At 42.3% G+C, this 27,491-nt stretch overlaps 3 protein-coding genes across 3 annotated transcripts; all 3 read right to left on the reverse strand.

The window, feature by feature from the left end:
* Positions 1-18,259: 18,259 nt before the first annotated feature.
* On the reverse strand, positions 18,260-19,636 carry LOC147452566 (uncharacterized). The gene is made up of 2 exons (XM_086518203.1): positions 19,140-19,636; positions 18,260-19,023 (listed from the first exon to the last, which is right to left on the reverse strand). The coding sequence occupies exons 1-2, from the start codon at positions 19,548-19,550 to the stop codon at positions 18,790-18,792; spliced, it is 645 nt and encodes a 214-aa protein (XP_086374329.1). The 5' UTR covers positions 19,551-19,636; the 3' UTR covers positions 18,260-18,789.
* LOC147452567 (uncharacterized) lies at positions 19,634-20,688 on the reverse strand. The gene has a single exon (XM_086518202.1). It carries the CDS (start codon positions 20,543-20,545, stop codon positions 19,634-19,636), a length of 912 nt encoding a protein of 303 aa, XP_086374328.1. The 5' UTR covers positions 20,546-20,688.
* Positions 20,689-21,169: 481 nt separating this feature from the next.
* Positions 21,170-27,163, reverse strand: LOC147452568 (uncharacterized). The gene is made up of 8 exons (XM_086518201.1): positions 26,275-27,163; positions 25,304-25,606; positions 24,439-24,693; positions 24,018-24,360; positions 23,123-23,173; positions 22,838-22,970; positions 21,416-22,083; positions 21,170-21,308 (listed from the first exon to the last, which is right to left on the reverse strand). Exons 1-7 carry the CDS (start codon positions 27,161-27,163, stop codon positions 21,469-21,471), a joined length of 2,589 nt encoding a protein of 862 aa, XP_086374327.1. The 3' UTR covers positions 21,170-21,308; positions 21,416-21,468.
* Positions 27,164-27,491: the final 328 nt, after the last annotated feature.

Below are 27,491 nucleotides of genomic sequence, written 5' to 3' on the forward strand. Positions count from 1 at the left end.
TTGCAATAAAATTATCCAAATAGGTCGCCCTATCTTTTAGTAAGACACTCCTATGGTCAAAACATTAAAAAATAATGATTTAAGCACTCAAAATAGAAGATTAGGCTCACTAATGTGTAATTCCAAACCTCAACAAAACTGGCAATGCTTGAATGAAAATTCAAAGAGAGAGGAACACAATGCATGTTTTGGAATCTTTAGTTTTGTCTTCAAGGCCAGTTGTTAGTGTTGTATGCTTTGTTGTTGACGACGCTCCTTCCTTCCTTGAGTGCATCATATATCATGTGGTCTGTTTAATGCATGTGTTGGAGTTCAATTGACAAGGCAATTTTGCACCTTGTTGTGCATTGTTCTTTTGGGAAGATTTATTTTGATGTGCCTTTAGTTGTGGGAACTAAGCTTCTTTGGATCATTGATGGGCTTGCTCTTGGTATCTTGCAATACTACACCGACTTCACTACTATTGAGCTCCTTATGCTTGTTGTTGAGAGCTTTGTTTTGAAGTTGTCATTGTTTGTCCGTTGTCTTTGTATGCCATTCTATGTTTTGCCTGTGTTTAATGAAGCTTGGTTGTTTTCCTTGAATGTAATATTTGCTCTTGATAAGTATGTTGAATCTGCAATTGTATCTCCAAGTTGTTGTTGATGAGTTGTTGATTTATATGGGTATCCATTTCCTTATTGTTGATCTAGAAGAAATATATACAAGAGGATGGTGACAGATCTCTATGGATTAGGGTCTAAAACCTAGATGATCAAAGAGAAAAAACCCTATGGGAAAAAAGTGACTTTGGTATACGCTCTTATTGGAATTAAGCAATTCCACTTGAAGTACCTATCATGCAAGGTGAGTGCTTGGGTGAAACAAAGAAAGATTTCCTAATGCAAGTTCCAACTATGGGACACTCTATATGCATATGAGAATTTTGTCAAACAAAAGCATTCTATGTGAAAGATGGAGTTGATGGGTGCTTCAAGGAATAAATGTAGCACATGTGACATCAAAGGACATTGCAATAGCTTCCACATCTCCAAGAAGGGTTTTTGATGTAGAAGATTCTCCACTCATACCTCACTGTGTTTAGTGTGTGAGTGTCTTTTGGACTTCCTCCTTCACTTCACCACACATAATTTGCATAGACTTCGACTCTTATGCTCACCTATACCAGCATGAGAAACACAACATAATTTTATTCAACTCTTCCAACTTGAGCAGTACTTAGAATAGCTAAGATGCTTAGGCCCTAGAGAATATTACTTAAAGCTTTGGGACTGATGCCTCATCATTTAGTGGCTTAGCTTCCCGAATCTCACTTTTATGCCATGTATTTTCAATGGCAACTTGGACGTACTTGTTCAAGGCCAAAAACCCAATTCCATAAGTTTTTGGAAATTTAGGCCTCTTTCATTGTGCTAATATATGGATGCAACCATGTCCAATAGGTTGGTATATGTTGGCTCCTCTTACATGGTTTGCCAAATGTTGATCTTACTTTTTGAAACGGGCTTTGTGGTTGTAGTATGGATTGATGGAGCCTTTGCTTTATCTTCCATGTGAAGCAATTGTCAATGTGTGTGGGTTCTTTGTGAGTGATTTTCCACAAGAGATTTTGGAACCCACCTTGTTTTTGGTCGTTGTGTGACCGTCTTGCTCTTCTGCTTTGGCTTGAGTGAGACTAGGCTTTGGTATCCATATTTGATTTTTTCCATTGTAAAAGCCTTGATTTTGTATTTGAAAACAACGTATCCATCTAGAGGTTGCATCACCCTCAACTGAGACTGGATTCTATCACCTCTTGGTTTTTCTTGCTTGCCTTTGGGTAGCACCTTCTATTCCCTGACTAATCTTCATTGTTCGAGGTTGAGCTACAACTTTGGGTAACCATATTGGAGTGTTAACTTTGTAAAACACTTGTGCTTTGAGTAGATTCACTGGAATCATCTGTTGTTGCCCCTGTTTTTATTGGGTAGCTTGGTTGAGGTCTTACTTCTCCACCTATACTTGTCATGTTGCTAGTTTGGAAGGTCTTTTCTTCTACCTTTTGTTATTTTTCTTTCTCCTGCATGAGGTTTTGGTCTTCCATTGACTGCTCGGCTTCCTCCTTGTAGAATTTTTTGCTTGAGGTGAGTAAGTCCAAGATGTTACTTTGGTCTTTCTGGCCTAAACATTGGTGTTTCCCTGGAACTAGCCTTGAGTAGTGATTGACTCACTTATTACCTTTTGTTGTTGAGGTTGAACTTGTGCTTCATGTATCCAAATTGGGTCATTGACGTTGATGTAATCTTTGGATACTAACACTTAGTTTATTCTTTTTGGTGACTTTTTAGTGATGGAACTTGTTTGATAAACTTTTTGCTTCGGTTTCCATTGCATTGTCGATGGTGTGGCTCCTTATGTAGAGGCAATGCAGGAAGTTTTATGGAGGCTGATTGAAGGTAAATTCATCTTGTGAGGTCAATCTACTTTTGTGTTTACCTTAGGTTTACCTTTTTCCACAATGCTTGGTTGCTCCTTTTTTCATTGACCTAAGGTGCTTTTGGATTTGATGGTGTTGTTGTTGAAGCTTTTCCTTGTGGTTGAAAGAATATGTTTCTCGAGCTTTCTCTCAGGAACAGACTCTCTTGTGATGGGAGTCGATTATGTAGAATATATCCTTAAACTCCCCAATACCCAACTTGAGTACGGCTTCTACCACGTCAAATCTAGAAATTGGCTTTTTTGAATTTGTGTATATTGTTTCTTCTAGCTCTTTGATAGGTGGATTTTCCATCATTATCCACATTCCATAAGACAATAGATTCTTTGTGGCATAAGGATATATCAGAGTTCAACATGTAATTTTGAGTCATGTTTCTCCACTTAAGCTAAATTTGATAATCATAGGATACAATTGATCTTCTTCCTTATCCTTGTTCTTCTCTTGATCTTGTGTTTTTTGAACATTTGACGTTGAAATTGAAAACTTTGCTCCTCCATCTGCTTTCATTTGGGCTTTTTTTCGAGTTGAGTTTTTTGAAATAGCCTTTGTTGATTCTTCAGGTATGTTGATGATAATATATCCTTGTGGTTTCTCTGCTTCCTTATTTGCACTTTGACACCATGCTCCATGACATAGCTATATGTCTCACCTTTTTTTCTTTCATACTCACAAACCTCATTAGGTTCCTTTAGCACCTTTATCGTAAATAAGGGAGTTATGTTATAGCCATTCTCATCGTAGAAATTTGTTTTTGTTATTTTATTTATACATACATCTAGAGTAGCCAGTATTTTCTCTCATCCAAAGGGTTCAAATAAATCTTTAGGAAATGGCCCTTTTATGTAAGCCTCATCTTCTACTGATCTCTCTATGATACAATCTTCTGTCTAAGGCTTTCGCATTCAGATACTCTGCACGTCCAAAAATGTGCATCTTTCACTAACCAAGCAGCAACTGTGTTCCATCATCCATAGTTACATCAAATTCTTCTATTGGGCTTGATTTACATCCCTGTAACTGTGATCATTGGTGTTGACCTTGGTTGTGATTCCCTTGTGCCATAGATAGAGATGGTTGTAGCCCCAATCTTGAACCATTTTGAGTTGACACATGAACAACCGTCCCAAAATAGACTCAAAGTTGTTTCCTTTCCAAAGTCAACTAAAGGAAATGTGTGGTTGTACTCTATTTCACAAGAGGATACTATATTTTTATCCAGCATCCCTAAGGGTCTCTCTACATATCCATCTGCTAGTTGTAATTTCATGCGCATTTTCTTGAGAGTTGGTCTTCCCCACTTCTCCCAAATTACCTTTGTAGCAATGGATATTCCAGCCCACTATCAAGTATGGCTATCGTTTTTACTCCTTTGTACTCGACGAGTAAGGTGGTGTTTCCTTATTCTCCTTCACAATAGTCACCACCTTATTCACTGGTACCGGCTATGAATTTGGTCTCTGGGGTTGAGTTTTACACATGTTTTCATCTGAGGGTTTTGCATGTGAAGGGGTTTTCAACCCTATTTTTTTCAAGTGTTTGCACATTTTCCCCATAGATGCGGTCTAATTTTCAGCAAATCTACAAGAGTAATCGTGCATCTTATAGAGAATGACATCACTTCATACAAGATTTTGGTATCCATCATTCTTGGTGTGGATTTTCACTGAGAAGGCACCACTCTAATGTCACTTTGTTTCGTGTTCTCCTATGAAAGATGGCAAAGTGTGTAGAGAGTCTGGTTTGGTCTCTTCTGATGTGATAGACCCGGCATCCCCGTATAAAGATTGTAAATCTTCAGGATAGAACTCGTGACCCATGTTGATTTCAAGGATAGGTGCTGATTGTAAAGTAGCACTACCATCTTTGTGGTTTTTGATCGTTTCCAATATGGATTGTGTCCATGGATTGTCTACCTCAAGAATTGGCAGCATCTTCAGATATTTGGCCTCATCCATTGTGTTTGAAACAACCCTTGTATCCAATGGCTTTTCATTCCCTGGTTTAGGTAGCTCTATTGATTTGTTTTCTTTTAGTGTACTTGCATTTTTTTCCTTGATGATGCTTGAATTTACCTTTACAAGCACAGACTTCAATGTTTCTGGCTCAAGTAGACCTTGAGCTTTCTCTATGATTTGTTTGTACATTTCCATCCATTTTGTTTCAAATTTTGGATGCAAATAAGTTAGTAGTCATTGTTCTAAAGCTTGGTTGCAATTGAGCCTTGCTATATAGGCTTGCAACATAGCATCTAGTTGCTCGTTCACCTTTTCCACCAAGACCAAACCTCTCGATGATATTTTGAATGATTTTGCTTTTTCTATTCGTTCTCTATTTTTCTTTTTTTCTTTTAGCTAATTTTTGGCTTGTTGCAACTCAATTTCTAGGGCATTTTTCTCCTTCAATATCTTTTCTTTCATATGTCTCATTTGGATTTTCATAGTTTTCATCCAGTTCTCACTGTTAAGTTTTTTATTTTGTTTGAGGTGGCAATGTGGGTTCGTCCTCAGCAACTGCACTTTCGGCATCTTCTTGAGCTTGAGCTCAAGTCCATTAGGAAGAAAATGGGGTCTAGGAAGGCCTCTATTTGGCAGTTTAAGGAAGTCAAACCTTTAGTACTAAGAAAGTAATTAAAAGAAAACTTTTGAATTGAAACTGGAAAAATGGCTAGTTTATTTGAATTCAAAGTTGCCCCCCAAAATGGAATTTAAAATCTAGTGGTAAAACCATATCATGTAGCATATCTATGGAAAGAGCTCGATGTGTAGATTGCGGATCTATCATCTCCGCTCAAATCAAAGATCATATGTGGGAGTTATGGAAGGCCAAAAATTATAAAATTGTCCACCTCCTTTTTGGGAGGAAAAGTGCATCCTTTGACCACTCTTACACATCTCTTACACACCCACCATTCTTGCACACATGACGTACACCTATTTGCGTCAAAATGTTAATCAAATCCATAAGCTCATGGAGAATAAAGAGTCCCTCCTAGACCCCATCCTTTTCCTAATGCATTACCTTTATTAAAACTATGGGTTCTACCTCGGATCTGCTTGAAAAAGGCATCACTTCTATGATGCTCATTGTTGCTTTCCCCTTGTTGTCTGGATTCCTAGAACAGTGTTGGAGTAGATGGTCTCTTTCACAACCATCACAGGCTCCAAAGATTCATATTTGTTGACACTTGTTTAGAAAACCTCGTGCCCATTGATTACCTCCAGATTCATAGCATGGACCTTTTTGTTGCATAGCTAGTGATCCCGTCGTTGGTTGTTTTTGTTTGGTTAGGATGGTCTTTGAACCATACTCTTAATTGTCTATGAACATGAGTGTGTTCACGTCCATAGAGTACTGATTTTTCACAGGTTGTGGAACATATGCTGGTTGAGTGTAGTTGACTACTACTCTATCATCATTAACAAGAGGTCGTTGTTGCCCTAGCATACATTGTGGTTTTGGCTAAGTGTTACACCATGGGGTTGGATGAACCCCTCCACATATGTCACATCTTCTTGTGGGTTGTTGTCATTCATTAAAGTTTTGTTTGTAGCCTTGATTAATTCTTCTAATCACCTCCTTGACCACTTGATCATTTCTTGGTTCTCCAAGGGTTTGAATATCTTTCTTTGTTGCAAATTTTCTCTTTGGAGAGGAGGCACTATGTACCTCTTCACTCGAGGTGAAGTCACCCTTCACATAAACCTTTGAGTTCTTCTTTGATGACTGGAATGAGCCTTTGAAGTTGGCTTAGAATACCTTTGGAGCTCCCTTTTAAAGGCTTGAAGATGCTTTGTTTGATGACCGCCTTTGAAGTCCGGTGTAGAAGCTTTGAAAATCTTTGAGGTTCGAGGGGGTTAAAGTGACTTGGGAGGGCTGGCTACTCAGTGGGAACAAGGCCTTGAGCTTGGGAGCTTTGGGTCTCTTAGGCTCTCCGAGGCTTGAGGCAGCAGGTTCGTGGGACTGCCCCCTTGAGGGAGTTGGGAGTTTGATGAGCTCTTGAGGCTTCTTGAGGCAACGCGGGAAGGGGGGCCCGAGAGGGGCGGACCCGAAACTGATGTAAAAAAGAGTTTGGCGCCTCCATTGAATCCCGTGACCGGACGGTGAGGGCAGTCAGTTGCGGCCGATTGGGCAGGTGGGGGGTAGGCGCAATTGTCACCGGTCAAGTGGAGGTATCCTTGATTTGCGGCGGCCGGCCGTTCGGAGCCAAAATTCCCATCCAATGCGATTGACCGCAGCAATTCACGTTCGTGAGAGGGCTTGGCTTCACGCGCGTCCTCACTCCAAAATCGATTCCCTTTAGCCTGATTTAGGCAATGGTCCCACCGACTCTTTTTCAAAAAACCCAACAATGGATGAATGCATTAAATGCTCCTTCCTCCCCACACACACAAAGTGCCTCTGTGGCTCTGTTCTGCAGAAAATTCCAGAGAATGAGAGTGAAAAAACTAAGCTTGGAGATACTAATGCGGAATAAATGCATAGTAAATAGCCTAGCTAGTACACCATAGCTCTGATACCAAATGTTAGGAATTGGATCGTGCTAGCTATGGTGGATGAAAGAGAAACATAGTGTCAATGTGTGAGTGTGTGTAAGCAAGATTATCACTCAAGTGAATTAGGTTCCAAGATAGAATTAGCTTGGACTCATAAACACAATCTTCAGTATTGACTTAGCTTAGCACAAGCTCACCATGGACAAGCATGTAGTGCAAAATAAAGTTGTTGTTCATTCATTCATAAAATGAGCTTTAAGTAGCTCTACAGCCTTGCTCCACAGCATGTGGGATAAATTCACTCTCCTCTCCTTGACTCACACTTTAGGACAAAGCTCACACTTTACAAGCAATGCTAGAGAAAAGGGTAAAAGAGCTAGAATCAAGTGGTGGAGAGTCCTCTAAGGCTGATCATAAGAATAGTAGGGCAGCTGGAAGATTGTCTCAAAGGCATAGCAAGGCTATACAAGTTGCAAAGGAAGACATAGTTGAAAAACCAGTTCCGACATATGAGAAACTCTTTCGCTTCCCACTCAAGAAAAGTGATAGAGATCCAGCACTCTTGTATGGAAAAGAGATCCTTCCAAAGTATTACACTGACAGTGTATATGAAGTCCATTGCTCCAATCTGAGAACTGTTAGAGGTTGGATGAAGCAAACTTTGTGACCTACAACACAATCTAGAGGGGAAGGATGAACTTGTGAGCTTCATTCAAGAGCACCATGATGAAATTGAGGAGATGAAGTTCCGTGGTGCAGAGTACCATTGGAAAGTGGAGGACATCTAAACATTTTGCTTGCGTCACAGGCAAGCTAAGTGAAAGAATGAAAATAAAAAATCAACGTTGGTCAATCCCACAAATTTAATATATGTAAGCCACATTATCATTAAACTTTCATAGTTTTTAGCTATCATAATAAGATTGATTATGTGAAGTTGTGCATTGTAGGGAACCGACTTAGTGAATGCAAAGGTAGAAGACAAAGAAAAATAGCTTGTGGGAGTTTCTACATCTTTTAAATTTTTGTTTTTTTAAATTAAAGTTATTTAGAAATGTTATACAATTGCAAATTAAGGAAAATTATTTACAACCTGTCAATGAGGATGTGTATCATCCTCATATTGACTTTGAGAAAGACCAGAACTATTCATAGAAAATTTTCACTGGCGTGCAAGTTGAAGCCCTTCTGGATGTATGTTTTCTCAACTTATACTATCTCAAATTATTTTGTACACTTTCTTTAATCTAGTTATTTACTATTAGGATGTAGAAGAAGAGGATGAGGCTTTAGCTTCAAATGGTTCTTTCTTGGCTCTTATTGAAGATGTCCCGAAGGTATGTTTATGTGATTGTCCTTTACAATAATTAAACTAGCTATGTATTTAATGTGTTTTATTCTAAGAGCATGCAAAGGTTGATCTCATTAAAGAACAAATGGATTTTGAGATCTCTCATGAGGACAATCAAGTAGATGTGAGCTCTAGAAAGAGCAAGCGTGCACCTAAGGTTTATTCACCTCTTTTAACTTCTATGTATTTCATAGCCTTGAATGCTTTGAGCTCTAGCTTAACTTTTTTGATGCAATGGAATCAAAAGATGATGGATATGATGCAGACTAAAAAGGCAAAAAAAGATTGCACCAAGAAAAAGGTAAGTGTTATCTATTGCCCAAAAGCTCATGTCTAGAGCTCTAACTAAATTTTTATGCTTTCAATTTTCCATGCATGCACAATGTACTGAAGAATGTTCTTAAGAGTGTTACTCTTCTAAACACAAAAGCCTTCAATGAACTCTCAAATGGGCATGAACATGTAAGGAGATTGACTTTAATTGTAATCCTCGTTTGGCATGGATTAGGCTTTTTCAATTAAGTAGTGACTTTTTACAATTGAACTTTTATTGAAGATATGAACTTTGATAAAGACGATCAAAAGACAATTTTAATTAAGTTTTTGGAGGTTCCAACAGTGGATGCAGTGTATATTACGCTAAAGGCTAGTTTCAATCTAGCAAAGCATAGTACGGATTTCACAGCATATTGTCAAGAGCAAAGTGTGGATGGAATGCACTCATCATTTGTGGTCTACCTTTTGGCCACAAACAAAGTTAGAATTTCCAAATGTGACTCTTCTCCACTAAGTGTGGATGATGTAATTGTGGTTGAGTGATGTTATGTTGATTTGTTTATTTTAATGTAATCTTGAGACCCAAAGAAAGGGTGAACATTCTAGCGTCAACTATTTTCAATTATTAAATTTATTGAATTCTTCAAAAGCTATTGTGAGTTATTCTTATGCATTGTTCTTTTCTTATGAGCTTGTCTCTGTTCCAAATACCCATGCATAATGAGTTTGATCAAAGATTTGATTTCTTTGATGGAGATCTACGACACATTTGTGAGATTTGTTATTATAATATTATTATTTTAATTATAAATTTAATAAATTTTTATATAATTATTAAAAAGTTAAATTTATGTTATTCACTTATGTGACTCTTTTTGTCTAGCTATTGTATTAAACTGTGTATATAAAACTAACGTAAATATTACTATATAGATTTTCTTTCGTTCCAATTACTATGTAGTTCTTTCTTGTGCATATGTTGATCAAAAAGCTATATAGTTTTCTTTTCATGCGTGTTGTCGAAAAGTTACACAGTTTTATTATGTGGGGCATTCTTACTGCATATACATATATAATAAAAGGTTCCGTCTTTACTAGTTTGTACTTTTCCTACATATGTTCAAGTTTTATCTAAGAAAGTCTTTTTTTTGCTATGTAGGAATTGAATAAGAAGTTCCTTGTGTGGTCACCGATGGGTCTTGGATATGACGCTGGTCGTCGAGGCTGCTTGCCCTGGAACTCGGCACTCTACAACCAATGTAGCAATTACGTGCTAGGCTCCAAACCCCCCCCCCCCCCCCCCCCCCCCCCACCCCCCCACACACACACACACACACTCACAGTGGATGTTGCAACCTCCTCAAATCCACCAGCAATTTGGGCCTTTGCAGTGCTATCCCCGACAACTTCAAAAGCGTCATCAACCAGTAGGGTATCTCCAACATCATATCTATCCACAAGATTTTGGGTTCCTTCTGTGTTCAATTTAAGGTGTAATAGTTTTCAAGGCCCACATGTTCACCCTTACCAATATGTCCATCTTGGCCAATATAATATGTCTTTATCTATTTGACTCAAAAATAGAATGATATGCTATGGAGTTTCCAACTTAACTTGTATGGCATGCATCATCACAAAAACCTGTTCATTATGATGAGAATGCCATTTTGTGAATAGTATACATAAACTCTTTACCACACAAAGAGAGAGAGAGAGAGAGAGAGAGAGAGAGAGAGAGAGAGATCATAAAGAAAACGATAATGGAGGGGTATCAATGTCTCTAATGTAAAGGTCAGGGAGAGATGTTTGCAGTTTATGGCACAATTGTGACATAATTGCACAAGATGATGTTGGAATTAGGGTTGCAGAGAAATGCACACAGCTTGGAGAAGACGAAGGAAGCTCAAGGCACACAATAGAGACTGTGTTTCTTAGTATGCAATGGAAAGATAGATAGCCCTAGAGTGATGGGCATATATACAATGCACGGGGGAAAAAACCTCCTAAAGAGGGAAAAAATGCCCCGGCAGTCCTAGTGTGTTCACACACATCACTACCACATGTATATGGTAACAAATCCCCCCTGGAGTGATGCGGTGAACGAGAGCTGGCACATGAGTAAAGGGAAGTGGCGGGCCCTGAGGACAGGATCAGTCCACAAAGGGGAGTAAGCCCAAAGCTTTGCGGAAAGCTTCAAGCTTCTCACGAGACAATGCCTTTGTGAAAAGATTTGCAAGGTTGTCCTGTGTTGGCACATAAGCCAAACTGATCTCTCCTACTGAGAGCCTCTCCCTGACATAGTGGTAATGCACCTCAATGTGCTTTGTGCGAGCATGAAAAACTCGTTTCCTTGCAACTGCCAATGCGCTCTGACTGTCAGTGTAGATAGTCTTGGTAGTGTCCTGTCCAACACCCAAATCATCCATAAGGCGTCTGAGCCATACACACTCAACCGTAGCCGTGAAGACTGCCCTGTACTCATCCTCACAACTCGAAGTGGCCACAGTAGGTTGCTTCTTGCTCAACCATGATATACATGAACTGCCAAGCATGAAACAAAAACCACTTGTGGACACTCACGTGTCAAAACAACCAGCCCAATCTGAGTTCGAAAAAGCATGTAAGTCTGGCGGCAATGATCCCCCTTGGGATAAAACAAGCCAAGATGTAAAGTGCCACTAAGGTAGCGGAAAATCCTCTTGATAGCCTGCCAATGCTTAGACCCTGGGCTATGCATAAATCTGCTGACCTGTGAGACTGCAAACTGAATATCCGGCCTCGTGTTGCATACATAAATGAGGCAGCCAACAGCAGTTTGGTAAAGAGTGACATCAGCAGGATCGCTAGCATCATGTAGACTCAACTTCAAACCTGTTTCCATGGGAGTGGCAATAGGTTTGCAATCCTCAAGTCCAAACTTACATAGCAATGTCTCTATGTAACTTTTCTGACACAAGGCAATACAACCATCACACTGCTTAAACTGTATACCCAAGTAATGATGCAACAGCCCCAAATCTTTCATCTTGAAAGTAGCATTCAAATCAGCCTTAAATTCAGCAATATGTCTCTCATTTGGTCCAGTGATCAGCAAATCATCAACATAAAGAACCACGATGAGAAATACATCACCCTCATGCTTTACATACAATGTGCTTTCTGTTGGACTGTTACGAAAGCCTTGTTTGACCAAATGAGTGTCAGCTTTCTCATACCAAGCACGAGGAGATTGCTTCAACCCATACAAAGCCTTGTTACATTTGCACACTTTGTCCTCTTTTCCTTTTATGACAAAACCGCGAGGCTGCGTTACATAAACTTCCTCAAATATGTCACCATTCAAGAAAGCAGTAACAATGTCTGATTGATGTACATCCCAACCAAAATGAGTTGCCAATGCACATAGAAAACGCACAGTAGTCATACGACAAGTGGGAGCAAAAGTCTCTTCATAATCTATGCCTTTTTGCTGTGCATAACCCTTTGCAACAAGTAGAGCCTTATGGCGATCAATCTCACCATCCCGCTTGCGTTTCAACTTGTAAACCCACTTCGTACCAATGGCCTTTTTGCCAGAAGGCAAATCACATAAAGTCCATGTGTCATTTTCTATAAGTGCATCATATTCTGATTGCATGGCAGCCATCCAATTTTCTGAATTCTGTGCTTCATCAAAAGACAGAGGCTCCTCAACATCATGTAAACTAGACACAGCCAAAGCATAACAATCTGATGCATAAGATGCATGGCGAGAGCCTGAACGAGTACGACTAGACAAAGGTGCATCCAATTTACTGTCACGCAAAGTGTGCACCAGCCATTTTGGCATACCTCTAGCCTGCTCATTTTCAGCCCTTTCCTCATCAAGTACATCATGTACATCTGCATCAGTAATAGGCTGATCTAAAACATTTTCAGAAACCCCCATAGGCTGTACATTTTCCTCATTGGAACTTACATTCGTATTTCCACCACTGAAAAGAGGCAACAAAGTGTCATAAATGTCCTGTGAGCTTACATTACTGTCTCTAGTACATGACAGCAAGGGCTGAACAGAATCTTCCACAAACACTACATCCCGAGAAACCTAAATACATTTTGTTTGCGGATGATACAACCTGTAACCTTTTCTTTCAGCACTATAACCAACAAAAATACATTTGACAGCCTTATCATCCAATTTTCTGCGCTGCACTTGTGGCACCAAAGCATATGCCAAACAGCCAAAAACACGCATGTGCTCAATAGAAGGTTTTCTATCATGCCATGCTTCATATGGAGTAATAGACTGCCAAGCTTTCGTAGGACACCTGTTAAGTACATAAGTGGCACACATAATGGCCTCAAGCCAAAAAGAATGCGGCAAAGCTTGACTTTTGACCATACATCGTGCCATTTCCGTCAGTGACCTGTATTTCCTCTCAGGAACACCATTTTGCTGAGGTGTATAAGGCACTGTACATTGGTGTTTTATCCCACGACTAGCCAGAAATGCATTAAATTCATGATACATGTACTCCCCCCCTCGATCGGAACGGAGGGTGCCCATAGTACATTTCGAGACATTTTCAGCCATAGCCCAGAAATTATTTGAAGCACATAAAAACTTCGTACTTCGCTTTAAGCGGAAATACCCATGCATGCCTGGAGTAATCATCAATGAAAGTCACGAAGTACAGGTAATTTCCCAAGGACGGTGTTTGCATGGGCCCACAAACATCACTATGCACAAGCTGCAACCTGCATGTGGCCCGAACTGAACCATCCTTTGGAAATTTAGAACGCTGCATCTTACCCAAAATACAGCCTTCACAAACATGTTTGACAGGTGCTTCAAGAGGTGGCAAAGAAGCAACCATATCAGATTTTTGCAAACGCAGCAAATTGGCAAAATTCAGATGACCAAAACGTGCATGCCAAAGTTTTGCATCTGAAATAGCCCTTGAATCTGCAACAGCATTTGCAAAATTTTGTCCACACTTGTCATACAAAGTGAGCTTATACATCCCACGGCACAAAAGCCCAGATGCAACAATTTCATCACCAAAACTGAGATCATGAACTGTACATCTGTCATCCACAAATTTGACTACAAGTCCATGTCGAGCAAGTGCGGATACAGACAAGAGATTCTTCTTGATCCCAGGTACATAAAGTGCATCAACAAGTGTGAAAGAAATGCCATTAGCAGCAGTAAGCACAATCTTTCCAACTCCCTGAACTGGATAAGAGGCGTTGTTGGCACAAGTGACTCAATTTCCATGAGAGACAGACTCGAGAGAGGTAAAAAATTCATGATGTGAGGTAATGTGCTTTGTAGCACCACTGTCGAGATACCACACATGTGAATCTGCAGCAACTGACAAGCATGCATCATGGACAACAGGATTGTAAGTGCACTCTGCACTAAAAGCCCATTCTGCATCAACATCAACAACATAGTCTCCTTTCACAGAAGACTCAGCAATGGCTGCATTTGTAGTGGAACCAGCATTTGCATTGGAACTACCCTCTTTCTTCTTAGCCTCTTTGGCCTTCAACTTAGGACACGACTTGATCAAGTGATCATTGGCTTTACAATAATGGCAACGCATCTTCTTTTTGCCCTTATCACCAGAATTGACAGACGAAGTACTGCCAGCAGAAGCATTAGGAACATAATTTTTGCGACTCGCAGCAGAACCATAAGAAGTGGCTGCATTGCTCTTACCACCCTTTCTTTGAGAAGCAATAAAAGCCTATTCAACTGCACGCTGCCTAGTCCTGTTTTTTCTGGAAAGTGACTCTTGCAACAACAATGTGCATAATGCATCAAACTTGACAACTTCAGGATTTCCTTGGGTCATCAATCTCCAAGTACTAGCAAAAGTCTGGTAGGAATCTGGTAAGGCATCAAGAACAGTCTACACAAGGGAACTGTCTGAAATGACTTCACCTGCAGAAATAAGCTGCTCATTGATATCCCTGACACTAGCAAGGAAAGTGTCCATATCATCTTCCTCATGCATAATCTTCGACTCCAGCTCTTTACGCAGCAAAGCAATTTTAGCCTCATTGCGGCTTGCATAAAGACCTGCTAAAATATCCCAAGCCTGTTTTGCTGATTTTGCTGAACGGATGTGAGGAACAATGGTGCGCTTCACAGACAACGCAGTCAATGCATGAGCCTGCACATCCTTAATATCCCAACGAGCTTGTTCTGTCGTAGGCAAAACAACTCTAACAGATGCAATCCTTGCAGCAAGACCTGCAACATCCTCAACATCGCCTACATCCTCAGAACCAGGACGTACATCAATGCCTTGCACAATGTTCCAGACACCCTTTGACAGAAGAACATGTTGCATAATATAAGCCCACATAGGGTAGTTGTCCCCATCCAACCTATCCTCAGCAGCAAACATCTTGAACACATCTATGTTGTTGTTGTCAGCCATGGTAAATGCTGCACCTGATGTGAAAACTGCCCGAAAATATGAGAAACGGAGTGGGAACAACCTGTGCTATATAGCACAAACCGTAGAAGACTGTAAGGCACCTGTTATGCAGAAAACGGCACTGACGGAAATTTTGCACAAAATGACGAAATAGCCTGTGCAGTACTGTCTATAGTGGAAACGGAGGCCGAAATGAGCCCAAATCAAAATTCTGAGCAGTCTAAGCTCTCCGAGATCTCCCAAAAAGTTTGTCGACCTGCGAACGCTCGCCAAAGCTCACTGAAATCGGAGAAAGTGAGCAGGCGTGTGCTGGAGCAACTGGCGACTAAGCCCGGGAGGACGTGACCTGCTCTGATACCAATTGTTGGAATTAGGGTTGCAGAGAAATGCACACAGCTTGGAGAAGACGAAGGAAGCTCAAGGCACACAATAGAGAGCGTGTTTCTTAGTATGCAATGGAAAGATAGATAGCCCTAGAGTGATGGGCATATATACAATGCACGAGGGAAAAAACCTCCTAAAGAGGGAAAAAATGCCCCGGCGGTCCTAGTGTGTTCACACACATCACTACCACATGTATATGGTAACAGATGAGACCAAGATGACATGATGTAATTCAATGTACATAATTTTTATTTTACTTTACCATAGGTCTTTACACGTTATTTGGTTTTCACTAGTGAACTTCTTCCTCCGTTAATTCACCCTCAACCTAATTTCATGGAGACTTCAGCTCCCTCATAGAGAATCTGCACATGTTTAGATGTTGACGAGTTATTTCATTGAATGGATGAGATCATATTTGCAATATGTTCTATTATGGCAAAAACAAAAATTCTAAACAATAACTAGATTCAGACAATGATGAGATCTCCACTCTAATTCGCATAGTGAGAAAGAAGAGAAAATTTACTTGTAAGGTTTAATCTTAGAATCAAAAAGTAAGGAGGGGAAATCAAAGACCACCAATGGCAAGAAGGGAAAACCGGGGAAGGGGGGGGGGGGGGGGGGGGGGGGGGGAGAAATTCTTGAAATAACTCTACTTTGTTGCTATCACCGACCAAAAAAAGAATCCTATCTGTCATATGTATGCAACATAAGAACATCTTATTGCTAATTGTTGGTATAGGGGTATAAATACCAACAGGGATTAGGCAAGACACAAGTCATTTCGTAGTAGACATGAGGCAAGCAGTTCCAATAATGCCATGGATAAGGTCATTCATAAGATTTGTGGCAAATCAACCAAGGCCAAATTGGCATGTAGTATCCAACATCATCTCTTTAGACAAATGGGGATTTTTAAGTGCACATATTGTGACAAGGATATACATACAAAAAGACCCAATTGTGAAGTATGGAGTAAACCCTATGAAGGCAAGGGCTTTCCCATGAAGAAAGGGGAACTCCCATCAATAAGGATAACATGAATACCATACGATGTAGCATAATGTAATTCTAATGGAAATGGAAGAGAAGAATTGGAACACTATTTGATAAATGCCCATTATTTAAAGAAAGACAAGAAGGGTCATGTGCACTCAATCTCAATATGCAGTGTGTGATTGATCTTAGTGTAGGTTAATAGAAGATGTACAAGATGTAGGGAATTCCATTTTGGTTTTGGCTTTCACACACAGTGAGGAACAAACAAGAAGGGACTCATAAAATTGGATTTTCAAAATGAGAGTTAAAAACACATAAAGAAATTGGAGAAGATCCCTTGAGCATTGGAGCATGAGGAGTCTCAAGAAGAGATGGAATAATCAAGAGATATGGAAACAAGAGAAGGAAAAATCCAAAAGGAACCAAACCAAAATCAAAAAAATAGTATCTCCAAATGTTTTAAGGGACCAATAGAGGAGAAGCACACACATTCACACACACACATAGGGGGGTGCTACCTTTGAGCTACCTTGACATTTTTTGTGGAGTTCGCTTGCGGAAGGTAGGGTAGGGTGATGTGAAAAACAAGGAACGGTTTGGGTAATTGTTGATTTCAAGAAAACACAATTAAGGGAACACGCCTGGAAAATGCAACAAGGAAGAAGACCGTGGTGAGCTTCACTCTACTCCCTGCTTTGTGAAATTACTTGAGAGATGTAAAATAATAAGTGGGGACTTGTTGTAGCTAAAATACCATACTTTCAACACTATTTTCTTACTTTGTTAGTTGGAGACGAGGCTCTACCCATGCTTCTTCAAATAGATGAGGTGAGAAAGATAGAGGTGAGATTCTAGGCTAAACGGATCATGAACATTATCACACATGTTGCATAACATAAGATTTACTTGTTCCATTATCAACATCCTTGATGTCCCCAATGTTGCAAATCATAAATGTATGCACCTGGTCTCTAGTTGATTGATTAAGTAGTAGTTTCAAAGATCATTCCAACTTTAGATTCTGAAAGGCTAACATTTGATAGGTCATGCCTTCACAATCTTTATTTATACTAGTACGAGAAAATGAATGAGCTTTTACCCATTTGTTTCACATCTCACTTTTGTTCTCATAGATCTCATCTTAAGACACCCGTGTTAACATTTAAAGATGTCACCCAAACCAAACTTCTCATTTGACATTCTATTTCACGTAGCTGTACTTATTCTAAAATTTTAGCTTTATAGATGGCAACAAGTAGCTACAAAAGGCTTTACCATTAACTTTATTAATGGAAAATTATATTCCTAGTAAGTGATGAATTCTCTACAAAGACACAAATGGGCTCAAATATGACATTGACTACTTGAAAGAAGGCTTTACCATGAAAGCAATTCAATGAATTAATCCAATTTGTTGCAAAGATAGGCATGGGCTCAAGTATGGCATTAGCTACCTTTGAAAAAGCGTCATCACTAAAAGGAATTACATTGATACTTTTCTCTAGAGAAAACTATTTACCTAGGTTCAAGAATAGTAGTGTCATGAATTTGGCAATGAGCAAAACGACAAATCTTCAAGTAGGTATGCTACAACTTTTACTAGGGACCAAAGCTCAAAAACAAAGATAAGTTGAAGCTTTGGGATAATTGCAACACAATGCCATGTTTTGGTGGTATAGCACTTCACTGAAAGGTTAGGGGTCTTTTGCCGAACTAGGCATGCGTGAGCGTTTTTTGCATCTCTCTTGTCCAAAAGCGACCATGTAGTCTTCAATTTCAAGCATTGACAAGCCTAATTATTAGAGCAATTGCTTTTAAACAACAAGCTTGCACTATAAGGAAGGAAGTTGTCTATGTTTAATTGAGATTATTCTTGTAGAATATAATCATAGCATATTGCACGAAACACACATCAATAGCTAGAAGTCATCTGAGCTCTTGGGTTACAATTCGCAAATTATAATTAAAAGCCTGGTCGTGTTGTGTGCTATCCTGCCATTCCATAGGTTACTAACTTAGAGAGGAAAGATTCTCATCATAGGTCGTCCAACGTTGGTCACATCACCTCGAAAGATGAAACATTTTGGAAGCATTTCCTCAAAAGTCATGGGATGTTTTGATTCATCTATGACCATCATGGGTGAGAAAGAGCAGCCGCCCTGCTCGTGTAGCTCGTACCTTTTCAAGACCCTCTCCCCAAGCAGTTGACCTACGACTTCTTGGTAATGATGACCATTGAAGATGAGTCGAAAACCGAGCAAGAGACCTGTAGGGCAGCTTCATGTGACTGGGTCCCAATAGGACCTAAATGAACGTGGTATCAAAGCATTAGGTAACCACATGCATCTATACTTGACAACATGGGTGTTATTGAGGAAGCGGATGAAGATGGGGAGAATGCCCCCTTTGCATACAACTGCCCAACTCCTGGACCGCCGCCTTGAGAAATGGCTCCTCCTCCTTGGATGCTTTCCAACGCCATGTTATTTCCTTAACCCACGCTCGCTCGAGCCGTGAGAAATCCAGGCAGCTGTCATTATTGGAAGGCATCCACCTCACCATGCTCCACCACAAGACCTCTACTATCAGCTGCTGTTTCTCCTGCATCCATATCAACCCGCAGTACCATCCACTCCATCACTAACTAGCTTTCCTCGAGACAAAATCATATAAATGGCAAGGCCTACATGATGAACATGAGAATCGGCTTTAAATACCTTATTAATGTGTCTGTCCAACTGGTAGTATAGCTCCACCAAGGAACACAACGCTTCCGCACGAAGACATGGACATGCCGCCTCGTCCATTGCCCATGCTGCCATCTTCTGCACATCGCTTGCGAATTTGCAGCCCCGAAAAGATATAAACTCTAAGCTGTCAAAGTTGCTGAGTGGAAGCCTTTCCATGCTATGCACCAGGGCATGCAGGGAAGGAAACTCTTCCAACACTGAGCAGTTAAGAACATATAGATGTCGAAGTTGGATGAGAGATTCGAGAGATTCTACACCTCGCAAGCTTCTCAAACTACAAAGATCCTCGAGATAGAAAACGCCCAGAAAGACGAGACCATCTACGATGCCTTCCAGGTTGTCGAGGACATCACAACCCCACAACTGTAATCCTAGCATATCGTTCCCAAAATACTTGAGGTTGAAGAACGAGTCCCTCCCCGTCGATGAGAGATCGAAACTGAAAGACCCAAATGCTATGCTTACCATTGATGACACCGAAGTTCCTGAAGCTTTTCAAGCTTGTCCACGCCCTCCACCTTCACTTGGCCATTCGCCCTAGCACAGCTTGCATGATTACCGTAATACTGCATCACAAACTTTTGGAGCTCCTTACAGTTGGAAAGGTCGAAACAGCAGTTGCCACCATATTCGACTATGCTAACCACACACGTTTTGAGCTTCGATCCCATACCACACAAGTAATGAGCCAAGGCCATATTATTATAAGGAACCCGACACTCTGTGAGCTTTTCCAAATGATCATATTCACCAGCTACTAAGGTCGCCAATTTGGGACAGGATCCTAGACCTAATTCACGCAACGCCCCCAACGACCTCATGAAGTCTGAAATCTCCCTCAACTCTGCCAACCCACAAAGACTGAGTTCCTCCAGCATTTCTGAGTTTTCGAAGCCTTTCACACTCTCAAGCTTCCTGCACTCACAAACTTTCAAGACACGAAGGCTGGGAGGGGACCCAAGCCCGTTTACTTCCACCAGATTATGACAGGCGCACAACTCGAGGGTTCTGAGGCTTTTAAGGTACCTAGTGTCAAGATTCACTCTCTCTAGCTTCTCACAGTCAAAGACATCCAGGCCTTGTAGTGTGTGTGCTGATGACGAAAGATCTGGAAGCTCTGTGGCTGTGTAAAAGTGATGTAGTTTCAAAGTCACAAGGCCAGCAGGCAGAGAGCCCAGCTGTCCCTGCCTGAAAAAAGAGGACTGCAGCGTCACTTGTTTCAACTGTGGGCATCTCAGCAACAAGTCCTTACCTGGCAATACATACCTCTCATCTCCTTCCTTGCGTCTCCAAATTTTTGATGATCTGCTTGGCAATGGATTTTTTTCCATTCCCCAAATATCAATAGAGTACCAGGAGGTACCTCCATTCATCAACGTCACAAAAGTGGAACTGTTCAAGTTTTGGCAGGCACCCCAACTCCAACCTCTCTAGGAGTTGTTCGATAACAGTCAGAGCTCGGAGTTGAGGCCGCATGCTGCCAACGCACTCCAACCTAGCAATGCCCGTGTTCTCCAAGTTGAGAACCTGCAGGCTTCTCATTTGGCTTAGCATGGCCCCCACTTCAAGCGAATGAGGCTGTCTAATCAAGGGGCCAATCACTCTCTTCACCATTTTGGCAACCATCATGGGCTGCCAATAATACGACACCAGCTGCTCCCTCTCCTGATCATCTTGCTCTGTCGCACTAGTACTCCCATTTTTGAAGCTAAATCTCCCTACATTTCTCAGAGAAGCAAAGTCACTATCATGGCACTCCAAGCGCCTGAAACTAGCACAGTTCCTGATTTCTAAGGTCCTAAGTGAGCTCAAGCCTGTCAGTCCAAGCACTGCCAATGACTTGCAGTCTGTCAAACCCACAGCTTTCAGGCCTGAGTATCCCTGTAGATCCACCCTCTTACAGCTTTCTCCCACTTCCAAGACCAAGGCCCTTAGCGTACCTCTAGCTTCCCAACTCCGTACCGACTGATTGGCGTCTGCACTTTGGATTTCTTTCCAGTGCCAGCTTCTCGAAGTGCTGATATATTTGGAGGGATCATCCTGAATACCCTTGGCAAACTTTAGATACACATCATGAACACTGACTATACCATCTTCGGAAACAGTCAAGAAGCAATGCCTCTCTAGATCTTGTATCTGCAGGAGGCAAAAACCCAACAAAGCAAATAACAAGCTAGTCAGCTCTGAAACTCCCCATTTCTCATTCATACTTACAAAGAGGGACAAAAGAAAAATAAACATACCATCGATTTCAATGTCGAAATGCTGAATTCATGCATCATACTTAACGCTTCGCTCACTGCATCAATATTCTCTTCAAATGCAAGATGAATAGAGCCACATCCAAAAATAAGAGCTGGCGGTGCTCATTGGCTAGTGCCTTGAAATTGTCCCCAAGTAGCGCTTCAATCACAGCACTCTGTTCATATGTCTTCACCCTTGTCCAGAAGCTTTCTAAATCTCTTTCCCACTCTTCCAGATCTCCGGTTTCGTACTTAAGCAGCCTAGCACCCACAGCCTTCATGACCACGGGTAGCCACACATCTTCATGTCTGCACATGTGTACAAGGCGCTTGACAGTTCCCATTTGTTTAAGGGTAAGACTCTTAAATAAGGTAAAAGCTGCTCCATAGCAGCATCTTGTAGTCCGCATGAGGATTTCACTGGCTTCCGTCTCGTTGATGCTTGGGACGGCCATACTATCGCAAGCCCAATGCAGCCCATCTCTGAGTGAATCAAGAGTCCTGCGTAGGACTTTAGAAGTGTGCGATATAATAATTATTTTACTACCATGACCGAAACCCAGATGAAGAATCCTTTGTACTGCTTCCCAAGTGTTGTCAGATATATTATCCACAATTAAAAACACTGTGCAACTAGATAAGCGACATCCTTTGAGGAGAGACTCCACCTGCAGAATAACAAAGTATGAGCTGCGTAAGTCGAAATTTTGTTGTTAAAGCTCTAATGAATTAACCTCTTTAAGTACGCAAGAGAATTGCACTAAAAAGACATGAGCACAAAGTTTGACTGCCAGTGATCATTTCTGGAAACCTGTCAGGTTTTGCAATGCCTCATGAGGGGGATATTAATTCACAAAAGAGCAATGGTGTTTGCTTCACAGATGATTATTACTAGATCTCTGTTTGAAGATGTGACAAACAACTCAAATGTCAAATTGGATGGTTCAAAAGAAGAAGAATGTCAATATTATGCCAAAGTTACAACTCTCCATGATCATCTTCAGCTGATTTTTCAATCAATGTCTATCAAGCACTTGAGGTCTGTTCAATATTACTGTTGATTCTGTGACTACATTGAATTGCCGAAAAGTAATACTACCCCCCCCCCCCCCCCCCCCCCCCCCCCCCCCGCGGCAAGAGATTAGAGACTAGAGCACGTTTGTCTCTCATAGACGTTGATCAAGTGCTTCTTGAACTCGATGTCACGTTACGAAGAGGAAGAGAGCTGATGAGGTCGCATTTGTAAGATAATTGTCATGCACAACTATCACTAGAATACGTCACCCATGCTATGTGGTGCAGCGTGCTAATCTTTCAAACAATAATGTTAACATATAGTGCTGCATTTAGTTGACAATTATTAGATGTGTTCCCTAGTACAAGAAGAGAGAAACTGAAGATAGCAAGAGATGAGAGACGTACATTTTCTAATTTTGAAGCTCCATCAAGCTCAACTCTATCTCGGAACTTGATGAGACGGAGGAGCCCCTTAAGTTTGTTCACCACCTCTGCCTCCGATGGAGTAGAAGAGAATTCCAAGTAGAGAGTCTTTCTGCTGCCGAACAAGGGTCGGAAGTGGTCTATCAAACGATTACACAATGTGGACTTACCACTTCCTGGAAGCCCATACAAACCCAGTAGACAAGTGACCTTGCGTGGTGAACTTGTTGGGGAAGCACATGCGGACTCGAGACTAGAGATAGTTACTCTGCTTCTCTGATGATGGCATTCCATATGCTCAAATTTATCCAAAACGACCTACACAAATCACGCAGTCCATCATGTTGTAGTTGCTAGTGGTCTAATATTTTCCCAGGTTTTAAGCATCTATAAACGCATGATGCTGCACATAAGTAGCTGAAGGAAACAAGGAGGAAAGAGATCAGCCCCTTCATGCATGATGATGCAGTTGTGAGATCAATGGAAACCTGACAGAAGTTTCAAGCACTGGAAACGCATGAGGCTGCATTTAAGTAGAAGGAAACAAGCTGGATGTCATGCCAAGGGGAGGACTATAGGAAGGCACGGCCCTACTGTGTAAAAACTAGGGATGCTAGACCTTAGGATCCTCCTCCCAACATCCCATTATATAAGTGGGCTCCTAGCCTCTTGTCCTAGACGGATCCCCTGTCTACACTGCCTAGTCCAATCGCCTGGCCGTAGTCCGTGACTGCCCTAAGTCCTTAGGTCCGTGCCCCTTAGGTCCGTGACCCTTGTCCTGACATTACTCCCCCCGCAAGAAAAAGTTTTCGTTCTCGAAAACAAAACTGGGAAACTTCTTCTTAAGAGCACTGATGTTTTCTCAAGTGACGCCTTGTTCAGGTCGATCTTCTCCAAGGGGGGAGTAATGTCATGTCAAGGGGAAGACTATAGGAGGGCATGGCCTAGGCCAAGGGCCGACAGATACATATGTAGTACAAGGGCTATATGTAGTTAAGAGCCAGAGGACCAGGGGCCTATATATAGGCAAGTTGGGTGGTTATGAGCATGTCTATCTTCCTATGGTCTTTCACTGGAAGAAAGAGATCACGCCCAGCTTCATCCATATTGATGACACAATTGTTAGATTAATGGAAAGACCAATTAGTTGGCTAATTCTCACCTGACACAGGCGGTCTTTGCCAGCAATGAAGGTTGAATCGAAGATGAAAGCAGGAGGTACGATTTCAGAGACTGCAGACACAATCTTGTCGATGTAAGTTTGCTCGCCCTTTGCTCGCCCTCGGACGCTTGCTCAAAGGAGATGCCATTCTGTGAGCACAGCTTTTCCAAAGCATCCTCCCACTTGGAGACATCGATGCGGTGCTTGCTATCTTGCTCAGCATGGGCTCTCCACGCCTCCCGCCATCTCTCAAGATTTCTCGTACACTTGAGATTCCTAGGGCCGAGCTTGAAGAAGAGGGGAAAGAGCCTTAAGCTATCGGAGGAGCAGCTGGCCATGGCATCTACAAAGGTACACAACTCAGTCATTGGCCATTTGGAGCACAGAAACTCCTCTGACAGGATTACCAATGCAAGCGTACAGCTCTTTGCGGCCTTCAAGATGTGTTCGGGAAAATGCTCTCCGGGGGGCAAGCTATGGTACTCTATATCCAAGAAGGTGGTGAAGGTATTCCGCCTCAGCTCTTCGTAGAGATCCTTAACGAAACCTTTCTGCGCTCCACTGTGGGAAAGAAAAATGTCGTGAGGGACATGGGTCTCATCACGGCGCTGCTGTGCAGATATTCTTAAGCTGCTCTTCTCATCTAGATCCTTCTGTGCATCACTATCTTGTGCGCCTAATTGGGCATCTCGAGTATTGCAAAAGAGCGAACGGACATCCCTATGAGAGAAAGGAATAGAGAAAGAGAGCACGCAGAGGCGTGAGCAAGAAAGAGAGAGAAGGAAGCTGTTAAGCCTGAGGTACCCAAGAAGGCGATAGGCCAGAATGAGATATATTTTCTATTGTCAAGGTAGTGGTTTTATACAGTTATGGAGACAGTTACACGTTCATGCGATTCATTGAGGTGCATGCTGTTTGGCATCTGACCACGTGTGTGGTGCGTAGGTTGCTGACTTGTGTGATAACATGGATTAATCATCCAACACGCCCCCATAAGACATGTCGTCATACAAGGGCATCCATGCGATACAGATTCATGGTGAATGCAAGGCTACATGCGTGAGGTTTGTACATCATGCTTATGCAAAATTTACATGATGCAATTTTGACATCTCAACTGCAAATTGATTGGCCTGGATCAATTGTTGACTTTTCCATGAAGAAATCCAGCAACTCGGATCTTCGTTTTATACGGGCTTTAATTGGTTCTTTCTGGTCCGCGACATGTATGCCTTCAAGAGCTTGAACACCACATATTCGCCCCCACAAGCGAAATGAAAGCATACATCCATCTTTGGGAGTGTTAGTCAATGTCGAGGATAAGGTGTACTGGTAGTAGAGTAGATTGTAGAGGTTGGCCACTTGATATATGAGAATGGAGATGGGTAGGACTAGAGCGTTGAGGCAAACAGCCTGCTGTAGGCTGTCAAGGAAGGTTGTTAGCATCTCTTGCATGGTAAGGTGATAGTTTGAAGAGAGTAGCTCGGGACGAGAGGTTGCGTCAACATGTCCGCCGGGATCAAAGGCAATGGAAGGCCATGATGTTAGGAAAACCTGTGTTGTTTGCAAGTGACCTTGCAGCACTCTGTCTGTCAGTGAAAGATGAATGGCTTTGGTAAGTGTCGAAGGAAAGGTATACATGCTTGTATCAGCGCCCTGAGTGTTGGTGTGGAGGGGTCTCTCAATGGGTAGAGGGTGGAAATGATGCTCAGGTGAAAGAGGACAACAATATAAGCATCAAGTAAATCCAATATGGATGCTGGATTGGAAGAAGCATTCAAGGTAGCTTGAAGGAAAGTTGGAGCAGCGTTCGGATCAGCATTGCATGCTGAGCTGACAGCCTCAAATGGAGCTTGGTAGATTGCTTCATGGTAATGGAGCATGGTGGTTTCTTTGCCTGGAGGGACTCCAGAAACTGGGCTGGCAGCCGGGAGTGAGGCCGAGGAAGTTGAATGGTCATCTGCATTGTGTCCATTGCAATTGCAAGGCAAGGTGGTGTGCATAGCAAGTTTGGGCGCTACAGGAGCATTCCATGAATAAGAAGCAGCATGAAGAGGGTGGGAGAGTGCAGTGTTGCAAGCTGGAGGAGACCGCGAGGCTGAAGTCCTCAAGGCTGAAGTCCTGCGGGCGTTGGCTTTAGGGAGGTGAGCCTCAAGATAAGTGACTTGAGGTTCAAAGTGCCATAGATGACCTTCAGCAGCAGCGGGGAGGCATGGTACAGTCATCCAGAAGGGATGAGTCATGCAGGCCGCTTCACCAATAGCCAGATTGGGAGCAGCGACAATTTCAGCGGCGTCTTGGGTTGCCTCGTCCTCTTCTGCAAGGGAGGCGGCAATCTTGGCCGCAGTAGGTTTGTCTCCACGAGGTCCGTCTGCCAGGGCCTTTGCATCAGGGTCGTTGTCGACAGCAAGGTTGCCGACTGCAACTGCTTCTTCAATTGCAGCAGGGTTGACTTCGTCTGCCGTTGGTGCTTCTGCAGGGATTGCTACAAGGGCGACAGCAACGTGAGTGCCATCAGTTTTGATGGCAACGAGGTTCGCAACGACAACAATGGTTGCTATGATGGCTACACTTGTAGTAACCGCAACAACAAGGGCATCCTTCTTGGCCGTAGCAGTTGGTAATTCGAGAGGGGTGATGGCAATATTGACCGCAGTAGGCTCGTCTGCAGGTTGTGCCGCAGGCGTGACGTCAGTCATAGTTGCATCGCTAGCTGCCCGCACTTCGTCTGCAGCGGTTGCATCAAGGGTGGCAGGTACGGTTGCGGCAGCATCAGCGTCTGAAGGTGTTGAGGTAGGACCTACGGCAGCTGCAGCGTCATCTTCAGCATGGTTGACGAATGGCATGGCCGCAAGGGTGGCGGCACCAGCGGCAACAACATCTGCTTTTGTAGCATGCAGGTCGTCATCTACATGAGAGTCTTCGTCTTCAGCAGGGTCATCGTCTGCAGTTATAGGGTCTTCGACATCCAAGTTCCCAAGGAAAATGTCAATGATGGTAGCATCACCGTCGGGCCGGGTTGGGAGTGTGGCGCTTTGCCATAGCAGAGGTTGCGTAGCAGGAGGTATGCATGCTTGCCGCAGGGCTGCGAGGAGAGCCAGCCATGAGGCTCTTCGCCATAGCTGCAAGGTATGCGCAGGAGGCATGTTGGTGGGGTTTGGGACAGGGCAGCCAGGGTCGTCTGCTGCTCTGATACCATGTGAGAGAAAGGAATAGAGAAAGAGAGCACGCAGAGGCGTGAGCAAGAAAGAGAAAGAAGGAGGGTGTTAAGACTGAGGCACCCAAGAAGGCGATAGGCTAGAATGAGATATATTTTCTATTGCCAAGGTAGTGGTTTTATACAATTATGGAGACAGTTACACGTTCATGCGATTCATTGAGGTGCATGGCGCCGTTTGGCATATGACCACGTGTGTGCTGCGTGGGTTGCTGACTTGTGTGATGACATGGATTAATCATCCAACAATCCCCCAT

The sequence above is a fragment of the Adiantum capillus-veneris genome, chromosome 8 (assembly GCF_014529385.1).
Source record: "Adiantum capillus-veneris isolate H3 chromosome 8, ASM1452938v2, whole genome shotgun sequence".
Classification (NCBI taxonomy): Eukaryota; Viridiplantae; Streptophyta; class Polypodiopsida; order Polypodiales; family Pteridaceae; genus Adiantum; species Adiantum capillus-veneris.

Excerpts from the sequence above, each read along its gene's own strand:
- LOC147452568 (XM_086518201.1), bottom strand. The coding sequence starts at position 27,163 with ATGCCTCCTGCGCATACCTTGCAGCTATGGCGAAGAGCCTCATGGCTG. Across the intron at positions 24,361-24,438 it reads CTTGAAGGCCGCAAAGAGCT|ATGCCATGGCCAGCTGCTCC; the intron begins GTACGCTTGCAT and ends GTACCTTTGTAG. Across the intron at positions 23,174-24,017 it reads GCAAAGACCGCCTGTGTCAG|GTCGTTTTGGATAAATTTGA; the intron begins GTGAGAATTAGC and ends TGATTTGTGTAG.
- LOC147452567 (XM_086518202.1), bottom strand. The coding sequence starts at position 20,545 with ATGAATGGAGGTACCTCCTGGTACTCTATTGATATTTGGGGAATGGAA.
- LOC147452566 (XM_086518203.1), bottom strand. The coding sequence starts at position 19,550 with ATGCTAGGATTACAGTTGTGGGGTTGTGATGTCCTCGACAACCTGGAA. Across the intron at positions 19,024-19,139 it reads TGGACAGACACATTAATAAG|GAGAAACAGCAGCTGATAGT; the intron begins GTATTTAAAGCC and ends ATATGGATGCAG.